Consider the following 9,756-nt stretch of genomic DNA (forward strand, 5'->3'; position numbering starts at 1 on the left):
CTGGCAGAGGCTGTTGCTCCTGGTGCCCACCCAACGTACACATCTGTGACCATCCCAGAGCTCTTCCCGAGCGAGGCACTGCCAGCTCCTCCCAGCGCCCTGCCCCTGGCTCCTGGCACTACTCCTCGCAGCCAATCCACTCCCTCACCTTCACCACGGCTTTGGACCACTGCCAGCATCCCCAAGACCACTGCACGGCCCGTGCTGGCCATGCCCCCCACGACACCCCCCACTGCAGCCAGCCTTGCCACATCTCCCTTTGGTGAATCTGGCAGCGCAGATGGGAGCGGCGACGAGGAGCTGAGTGGGGACCAAGAGGCCAGTGGGGGAGGCTCTGGGGGTGAGCAGGGGCTCAGGGACCTGGGAGCAGGGCTCTGTCTGGAGCCAGGCTCAGACTGTGCTTCCCCAGGACTCGAGCCCCCTGAGGGTAGCATTGTGGTGACCCCTGGGCCACCCATCGAGAGAGCTTCCTGCTACAACTCGCCTTTGGGCTGCTGCTCGGATGGCAAGACACCCTCAGTGGATACAGAGGGCTCCAACTGTCCTGGTGAGTGGGCGGCCGGGGGCAGGGTCCAGCCTGAGGAGCAGCCTGGACACTCCAGGGGTGCTGTCCCCACCCCGGGCAGCAGGTCGGTACTAGGGTTTAAGGTCTTCTGGCTCTGGCACATGCGTGTGTGGTCTGGGGGATTCAGCACACACGTGCACATGTGTGGTCTCAACCCCTGCACACCTGTAGGTGCCCAGGGCCCTGTGCCTAACCCATCTCTCTCGTTGCAAGCCGGCCTGGGGCACTGTTCCGAGGAGTCCGTCTGGTAACTCACGCCAGCCCTGCCCTGGGGCCCCACTAACCTCATGACCATCTGACTAACATCCACCTGCTCCTGTGCCCCGCGTGGCTTGCTGCTTGGGGCGGGTGCCAGGCAGGGCCTCACTGCCCCTCCCCCACAGCCACCAAGGCGTTCCAGGGTGTGCTGGAGCTCGAGGGGGTCGAGGGGCAGGACCTGTTCTACACACCAGAGATGGCTGACCCCAAGTCAGAGCTGTTTGGGGAGACTGCCAGGAGCATCGAGAGCGCGGTAGGTGGGGCCCTGTGGGATGGATGCTCCCACCCAACCACAGGCCTTCTGGCGCAGCCCGGGGGCTAGAGAAGGGGGATGGCGACAGCTTCAACCAGGCCTGGCTTGTCCTCACCGGTCTGTACCTTCTCGCCCACAGCTGGATGACCTTTTCCGCAATTCAGACGTCAAGAAGGATTTTCGGAGTGTCCGCCTGAGGGACCTGGGGCCTGGCAGATCGGTCCGTGCCATTGTGGATGTGCACTTTGATCCCTGTGAGTCCCCACACCCCAAGTACCTCCCAGGAGGCAGTGGGCAGAGGGCTGCTTAGGGCTCTACCATGATTTGTGCCCTCTGCCCCCAGCCACAACCTTCAGGGCTCCCGATGTGGGCCGGGCCCTGCTCCGGCAGATACAGGCATCCAGGCGCCGGTCCCTGGGGGTGAGGCGGCCGCTTCAGGAGCACGTGCGGTTCATGGACTTCGGTGAGCCCCCAGTGAGGCCATGTGCTTGCCTGTTCCCTCCCCTGCCCCCAGACCTGACAGCCCCACCCTCCCCCCGCCTGCCCTGTGCCCTACAGACCCTAATGGCTTCTCTTACCCTTAGACTGGTTTCCTGAATTCTTCACGGGAGCCACAACAGGAGCTACCGCAGCCCTGGCCACAGCCAGAGCCACCACTGTGTCCCGCCTGCCCTCTGCTGTGACCCCTCGGGCCCTGTATCCCAGTCCCACAAGCCGCCCCATTGGCAGGACCACAGCACTCCCCACCACACGTCGACCGCCCACTACTGCCCCCAGCCGGGTGCCTGGACGCCGGCCTCTGCCCCTAGGCCCTCAGCAGTCTTCAAGACCCTGCGACTCCCAGCCCTGCCTCCATGGGGGCACCTGTCAGGATCAGGGCAGGGATTTCACCTGTAGCTGCCCCGAGGGCAGGGGAGGCGTAGTCTGTGAGAAAGGTAAGGGGCTTTCACTGTGGGCCGGGGCCAGGAGGAGCGGGGGCAGGGCCTAGCTACCGTCAGGGGTCAGGGTTGGGGTCGGGCAGGACTGGGATCAGGGCTTTCAGCATGGTCCTTGCTACTCCTCCAGCCAGGCCTGTCCTTTCTCCCCTTGCAGCGTCACTCCCCTCTGTGCCAGCTTTTGGGGGCCACTCCTTCATGGCCTTCCCCACCCTCCGAGCCTACCACACACTGCGCCTGGCGCTGGAATTCCGGACCCTGGAGCCTCAGGGGCTGCTGCTGTACAACGGCAATGCCCGGGGCAAGGACTTCCTGGCCCTGGCACTGCTGGGCAGCCACGTGCAGCTCAGGTAGGCGGGAGTAGGGTAGGCGTGAGGTAGCGCAGGGCAGGGCTAGCCCAGGCGGAGGCCAGCCTTCCTGAACACCTGCTCCCACCCCTAGGTTTGACACAGGGTCTGGGCCCGCGGTGCTGACCAGCTCAGTGTCCGTAGAGCCTGGCCGGTGGCACCGCCTGGAACTGTCACGGCATTGGCGCCGGGGTTCACTCTCAGTGGATGGTGAGACCCCCGTTCTGGGCGAGAGCCCCAGTGGCACTGATGGCCTCAATCTGGACACAGACCTCTTTGTGGGTGGCGTCCCAGAGGACCAGGCAGCCGTGTGAGCACCAAGGAGGGTGGTGCCGCCATGACCTTAGTCCTACCCAGCCTTGACCCTGATCTGACTCTCGTGGGTGGCATCCAGAGAGCTCAGGCTACCTGTGACTGGCAAAGGGGATGGGGGCGGGGGTGTGTGAACATAGCTGTGATTGGGACTTCGACCCCAGCCCCTGGTCCTCCACCTGTTCCTGACCTAATCCTGTCCTTTCTGTGTGTGGCATCCTAGAGGTCTGGTAGTCTGCTGTGTGACCCTGGGATGAGCTGACCCTGACCTTCATTCCTAGCCCTTGACCTTCCACCCCACTTCCTGATTCTGTTCTGTTTATGGGGACAGCTATCTTGTGACCACCAAAAACGGGGATGGGAATGGGGAACAGGCCTGACCCGTAACCCTCACTTACTGGGTGATGCATGTTATCACTGACTGTGACAAGATGGTCCTGGCCTCTGGCCTCTGATCCCTGACCCTCTTCCTGGTGGCAGGGTGCTCGAGCGGACTGCTGTGGGCGTTGGTTTGAAGGGCTGCATCCGCCTGCTGGATGTCAACAACCAGCGGCTGGAGCTCAGCAGCTGGCAGGGTGCCGCATCCCGAAGCTCCAATGTGGGCGAGTGTGGGGACCACCCCTGCCTGCCCAACCCATGCCATGGCGGGGCCCCATGCCAGGCGCTGGAGGCCAGCATGTTCCACTGTCAGTGCCCACCCGGCCGCTTTGGTGAGGCCAGGGCCAGGCCCGGTGTGGGGGTGGGAAACTGTCTGGGGGAAGGGTCTTACGCCTCTCGGGACCCCTGTCCCATTTCCTCCAGGCCCGACCTGTGCTGATGAGCAGAGTCCTTGCCAACCAAACCCCTGCCATGGGGCAGCCCCCTGCCACATACTGCCCGAGGGCAGGGCCAAGTGTGAATGCCCTCCAGGACGTGGGGGTGCCCTCTGCCAGACAGGTGGGAGCATGGGATCTGAGGGCAGGAGGTGAGGGCAGGGTCAGATGTTCAGGTTGGGTCGTGGTCTAAGTTTGGGGCTGGGGTTTGGGTTCTAGTGAGGGTTGAAGTTCAGTCAGTGTTAGGTTTTGAGTTAGGTTGGGTGTGGGATAGCAGGACTTTGGGGGTGCAGGAGACCCATGTGGTCAGGGCCTGGGGCCCCATGTGATCCCTGTTCATTCCTCCACAGCCTCAGAGCCGGATGATACGCGACCCTTCTTGGCTGACTTCAATGGCTTTTCCTACTTGGAGCTGAAAGGCTTACACACCTTTGAGAGGGACTTGGGGTCAGTAGGTGGAACAGGGGAGGGAACCAGCCCCCTGAGCACCATTCACGGTATAGAGAGGAGACAGTGAGTTGCCTCCATCTGACTCTAGGGAGAAGATGGCGCTGGAGGTGGTGTTCCTGGCTCGTGGCCCTAGCGGCTTGCTCCTCTATAATGGGCAGAAGACAGATGGCAAGGGGGACTTTGTGTCACTGGCACTGCACGACCGTCGCCTGGAATTCCGCTATGACCTTGGCAAGGGGGCAGCAGTCATTAGGTGGGCAAATGTGGGTGATTTGTACAGGCTGAGCAAGGCCCTGGCCTGGGCTGCCCAAAGCTTGTTTCTGTAGGACCACCCACACTGATCACCGGAAGGACCCTGCTGGGGTGGGTATGGGTATGAGGCTGGGAGCTCATGGCAGTGGTACTGGCAGCCCTGGGCAGGCAGGCAGAATCTAGCACCTATCTGTGGTACCCATTCCTCACTAGGAGCAAGGAGCTGGTGGCCCTGGGCACCTGGACCAGGGTCTCACTGGAGCGAAATGGCCGCAAGGGTGCCATGCGTGTTGGTGATGGGCCCCGTGTGCTGGGGGAGTCCCCGGTGAGTGCCCCAGGGCCTTGAGGCGGGGGCACGGGTGGGCCTTTCCCAGACCTCCTCCTGCTGCCTCCCTCCCTCCTCCTCCTGGGGGGGCTTGGCAGCCCCCCCCCCTTGGCCGGCTCTCACTGAACTGTTTTCTCTCCACCTGTCCTGCGCCTCTTCTGTCGTCTCCTCTTTCTGCCCCCACTGCTCTTGGCTCTTGCTCTGCAATCCCCTACCCGCTCTCCGGATGTCAGAAATCCCGAAAGGTACTGTCGCCCTCTCACCCAGCTCATCGTCACCTGCCTCCATCCCTAGAGTAGCTCCTCTCCCCACTAAGGACCCAACCATCTGCCATTTCTGTGTCATTAACGCTGCCTCTTAGATAGGCTGGGGTTGGGGCGGGGTGTTGAGGTATCATGGCTGGTCGGGGTGCTCCTGGTCTGGGACTCAGCGTGTCCCTGCCCAGTGGGCAGGCTCTGCTCAACCCATTAACCTGGCACCTCCCCACAGGTGCCCCACACCATCCTCAACCTGAAGGAGCCGCTATATGTCGGGGGGGCCCCTGACTTCAGCAAGCTGGCCCGGGCAGCCATGGTGTCCTCAGGCTTTGACGGCGCCATCCAGCTGGTGCGTGGGGTGGGGTGGGATGGAGTGGTAGAGTCCCAGTGAAGGGCCCATCATGGGGGCGGTCTCAGTTCTCAGGTGAGGGCTGCCACAGCAGGGAGGTCAGCACGCAGGATAGAGGCTCTCTGTGCCCCTCCCCTCCCCCTGCAGGTCTCCCTGAGCGGACGCCAGCTCTTGACCCAGGAGCATGTGCTGCGGGCAGTGGACGTCTCATCCTTTATGGACCACCCTTGTACCCGGGTCTCAGGCCACCCCTGCCTCAACGGGGCCTCATGTCTCCCGAGAGAGGCCACCTACGAGTGCCTGTGTCCCGGGGGCTTCTCGGGGCTGCACTGCGAGAAGGGTAAGTGTGGATAGCACAGGACCAGGGCTAGATGGGGCCCGGAGACCCTGCTGGAGGCCTGTCCTGACTCAGCACCCCTGCCTCCACACTTGTCTTACAGGGCTGGTTGAGAAGTCGGCAGGAGACCTAGACACACTGGCCTTCGATGGAAAGACCTACGTCGAGTACCTCAATGCCGTGACTGAGAGGTTAGGGTTAGGGTTAGGGTTATGCTTAGGGAGCCAGGCGTCCCCTCTGCTCCCTGCTCCTGTCTGCAAGCCATGCAGGGTGGGACGCCAGATTCTCCATACTCATTCTTGGCTCTGTGGCCAAGATGGGATGGCCCAGCATCCAGCCCACCTTCCTTCCTTCTCACTGTCTCTGTTTCTTTGTTTCCAAGCGAACTGACCAATGAGATCCCAGCGTAAGTAACATCTTAGCCCCCACCTGCACCTTCATATTCACACTTACCCATTCTCTGGTCCCCATCCCCACTGAAGGCAGACCGTTTCATCCTGGATGGAGGACGGGGGTGGGGAACTGTGATGTACAGGGTTCAGTTTCCTGCCTTGTAAGTGGGGAGTCAGCCCTTCCCAGGACACGCGCCCAGGGCTGGTCACTCCACCAACCCCGGCAGCTGCTGCCTTTGCCTCAAGGCACCAGCATGTGTGTACACATGTGTACATGCACCTGCATGCTCGTTTGCATGTATGCTCGTGCATTTCAGGTGTGTCTGAAAACATGTATGCATTTCTCGGTGTATGTGTGTTTTGTGTGTACATGTGTAAATGCCCGTGTGTGTCCATGTGCACATACGTGCATGTAAGCATGTGTGTGTTGGGGCATCCAGGGGCCGCTTCCAGGCAGGTGAACCCTTCTCCATTCTGTACCCCATGCCTCACTCTCTGGCATCGTAGCTAGGCTGGGCCACACCCACCAGCTGTGTGTCTGCACATGTGTGTTGCAGGTGTGGCATGGACAGAGCCCTTTGGTGAGTGGGGCCAATGATTCCCCAGGATTGTGTGTGTGTCTTCCATGGATGCTTACTCCTCCCACTGTCCAGCGTTGAAAAGGGGACATGGGGAAGGGCCAAGCAATAGTAGCAGCTTTTCCCCACCCTAAACTCTAGCCTGTCTGTCCCCTGCTTACATGCCTCCCTCTCTTCCTGCTTCTAAGCCCCGAAACTCTGGATTCCGGGGCCCCTCACAGGTGAGCATGTGGCAGTGCCTAAGAGACCCCAGGCTGGCCCGTCACTTGTCTGCCCATCTCTCTCCTCACCGCTCTCTAATTGTCTCTCTGCTGAGCTGCCCCTCTGTCCGTCTCTCCTCTCCATCTGCCCACCTGCCCTGGGCCCCATCACCAGCCCAATGGCCTCCACAGTCATGGCCCTTGCCCTCCTGCTTCCATACCCTGTGCCCTGTCGCCATCCTGGAGGACCTGACTCGCCCCTCTGCCCTCCAGTGAGAAGGCGCTGCAGAGCAATCACTTTGAGTTGAGCCTGCGCACCGAGGCCACACAGGGGCTAGTGCTATGGATTGGCAAGGCCACAGAGCGGGCGGACTATGTGGCGCTGGCCATCGTGGACGGGCGCCTGCAGCTGAGCTACGACCTGGGCTCCCAGCCCGTGGTGCTGCGCTCTACTGTGCCGGTCAACACCAACCGCTGGTTGCGGGTCAGGGCACACAGGTCAGCAGGGAGCCCAGGGCATGCCAAGAATAACAGCGGGTGGTGCCCGAACTTGCCCAGCTGGATTGTGCCCGGTCCCTCGTGGCTGAGCAGGGGTTAGGGAGGACAGGCTCGACTGCCTGACCTGAAGTCACTGCCAGTGGGGAGGAAGAGGGACCAGGAGGTGTAAGACAAGCAGCTCTGGCCAGGGGATTCCTAATCTAAGAGGCAGTCTGTCTGGATGCCAGTGGGATATGTCCCTCTTGTATGAACCTGGCTGTCACCTCCAGCAAAGCTTGCTCTGCATGAAATCCCCTGACCTGGCCACCAGGTCCCACCCAGTCCTAGCCTGACACTTTGACATCCTCAGAGTATGACACCTGCAAGGCATGGGGGTGGAAGGGATGTGGAGTCAAGGCCTGGAGGCAAAGAGGGCCCTCAGGAGCCCCCTGACCATCTCACCACTCCCTGTACGTCTAGGGAGCAGAGAGAAGGTTCCCTTCAGGTGGGCAACGAGGCCCCCGTGACTGGCTCCTCACCACTGGGTGCCACACAGTTGGACACAGATGGAGCCCTGTGGCTCGGTGAGTGTTTGGGGGAGGCCAGGGGAGGGAGCGCCCAAGGGTGTCAGGACATCTGAGGGACAGACTCCATCTACCAGGGCTGGCACCTAAATCCGTCCCATCATCACGGCAGATGGGCTGGTGGGACGGGGCTCTGTGCTCTCACCTAAGCGCAGGCAGTTCTCACGCTGTGAGGCCAGGAGGTTAGAACAGGTGTGGGTCCACCTGCTGGTCACCTAGTCCCCCAGATACCGATGGGCCCCAGGGAACTCACCTGTGGTTCGGATGCTGGTGGGTCCCTTTGCTCATCAGCTTCACTAAGTCACAGTTGGGTGACTTCCTGCTGTCTGTCCTACAGGGGGCCTGCAGAAGCTGCCCGTGGGCCAGACCCTGCCCAAGGCCTATGGCACAGGCTTCGTGGGCTGCCTGCGGGACGTGGTGGTAGGCCAGCGTCCACTGCACTTGCTGGAGGATGCTGTCACCAAACCAGAGCTGCGGCCCTGCACCACCCCATGAGTCACTCCAGAGCCCACATCCACCCTGCTGTAATTATTTTCTATTTTTGTAAACTTGTTGCTTTTTGATATGATTTTCTTGCCTGCGTGTTGGCCGGAGGGACTGCTGGCCCGGCCTCCCTTCCGTCCAGGCAGCCGTGCTGCAGAGACAAACCCGGTGCCAAGGGACTTGTGGAGGTGATGTGGCAGCAACAGGGCAGCATGGAGGGCTTGGCTCACATGGAAGCCTCAGGACGTGCCCCTCTGCCTCAGGGCACCAAGTCTCAGCCCTTTGCACCGTGGGTCCCCCGTGTGTCTACCTGTGTTGGTCCCTCGTGTCCCCCCAGCCTGTTGGCCGAACCTGCTCCCAAGTCACCTACGTTCCATCTGACCAGGCCTGCATCCCAGAGTGGTAAGGGGATACTGGGGCTTGGTGGGAATCCTTCCTCTGGGCAAGCCCCAAAGGGCCTTTTTAGGTTCCCATTTACGCTGCTTCTCCGTCCTAGGTGTGCTGTGGGCTGTAGCTGGCCTGGACTCCAAGGCTTGGCCCTGCCTGGCCTCCTGTGCCAATACTGTGACTTAGAGACAATGTTACTGTTGGGGCCACGCTCCACCCCTCCCCTGAGCTGCTCTCCCCTGTGCCAGTGTGCTGGAGAGCAGAGGCCAGGCCCAGGCTCGTCTGGGGCACCCCGAACCTCAGTTGGCTCCACCCAGCCACCCTGGACATAGCTGTGCTCCTCCCACACATCCCAGGCCCATTGCCTGCCCAGGTATCTGGGCCTGGACACCAACCATATTCTTCATGCATTGATTTTATTTGGCGCCTGGGGCAGCAGGGCTGTCATCTTTCTTTTCCTGGCTGGTAGCAACTGAGGGCTCCCTTTACAGCAAACCCTTACTCCAGTTCCAGGATGAGGAGTGGTCACGCTTGTCTGAGAACGGTCAGGGGCTGGCTTGGTGCCTGACTAAGACCAAGGGGCTGGTGCAGGAGCAGCAGAGATGGCTGCATAAGCCAGAAATGCCTTAAACTGCAGCGTTCCTACCTGTCCTGTCTCCCATAGGCCCCAGCCTCCATCCCCGGTCCAGTCTTCCTGGGAGCTAAACCAGAGAAAGCTGGGGTTAGGGGGTTGGTGCAGAGGCTGGAGGGAGCCGCATGGCGTCACGTTACTAACTCCAGTCTGTGTCTGTGTCCATCACCCACTGTGAAATAAAGTCTGAAAACCTTCTAAGGAGTGCTGTGTCTGTCCTCACCAAACACAGGATCCCCAGCCAGGTGGCTCTTTGCTTGGCTTCATGATGGGGCACAGGCTCTATGCTCCCTTGGATGCCCAGGATGGAGGAAGAAGACCCTGCACTGGGCACCTTCTGGCTGAGGATCCCCCATATGATGAATGGCACACTCACACTGTAGTGTACTGGTGGGGGGCATGGAGACTGCACTCCAGCTGGAAAGTGGCAAAGCTGTGACAGGCCCTGTAGGCAGGTCCTCCTGTGTGTGTGTGTGTGTGTGTGTGTGTGTACCCAGCTACATCTGTGACAGCACAGAACTGTGTAAGGGGAGTTAGCTAAGCTGCACTGAGGGTAGGCAGGTCTGGGAACG

At 61.1% G+C, this 9,756-nt stretch overlaps 1 protein-coding gene across 2 annotated transcripts in view; it reads left to right on the forward strand.

Annotated features, from left to right (window-relative positions):
* The window catches only part of AGRN (agrin), a gene marked incomplete at its 5' end in the record, with an annotated part of 44,426 nt that extends 35,041 nt beyond the window's left edge, over positions 1–9,385 (forward strand). Inside the window, 20 exon segments of one of the 2 annotated variants that reach the window (XM_014582336.2) lie at positions 949–1,076; positions 1,216–1,330; positions 1,420–1,539; positions 1,661–2,011; positions 2,169–2,361; positions 2,453–2,668; positions 3,151–3,380; positions 3,472–3,606; positions 3,833–3,929; positions 4,021–4,185; positions 4,398–4,509; positions 4,743–4,754; positions 4,999–5,115; positions 5,263–5,455; positions 5,556–5,643; positions 5,835–5,858; positions 6,611–6,643; positions 6,896–7,120; positions 7,580–7,683; positions 8,021–9,385. In XM_014582336.2, the coding sequence (XP_014437822.1) occupies positions 949–1,076; positions 1,216–1,330; positions 1,420–1,539; positions 1,661–2,011; positions 2,169–2,361; positions 2,453–2,668; positions 3,151–3,380; positions 3,472–3,606; positions 3,833–3,929; positions 4,021–4,185; positions 4,398–4,509; positions 4,743–4,754; positions 4,999–5,115; positions 5,263–5,455; positions 5,556–5,643; positions 5,835–5,858; positions 6,611–6,643; positions 6,896–7,120; positions 7,580–7,683; positions 8,021–8,178 (2,816 nt within the window). 2 annotated transcript variants of the gene reach the window in all.
* Positions 9,386–9,756: the final 371 nt, after the last annotated feature.

Source organism: Tupaia chinensis, unplaced genomic scaffold (genome assembly GCF_000334495.1).
Source record: "Tupaia chinensis unplaced genomic scaffold, TupChi_1.0 Scaffold143584_1, whole genome shotgun sequence".
NCBI classification, from domain to species: domain Eukaryota; kingdom Metazoa; phylum Chordata; class Mammalia; order Scandentia; family Tupaiidae; genus Tupaia; species Tupaia belangeri.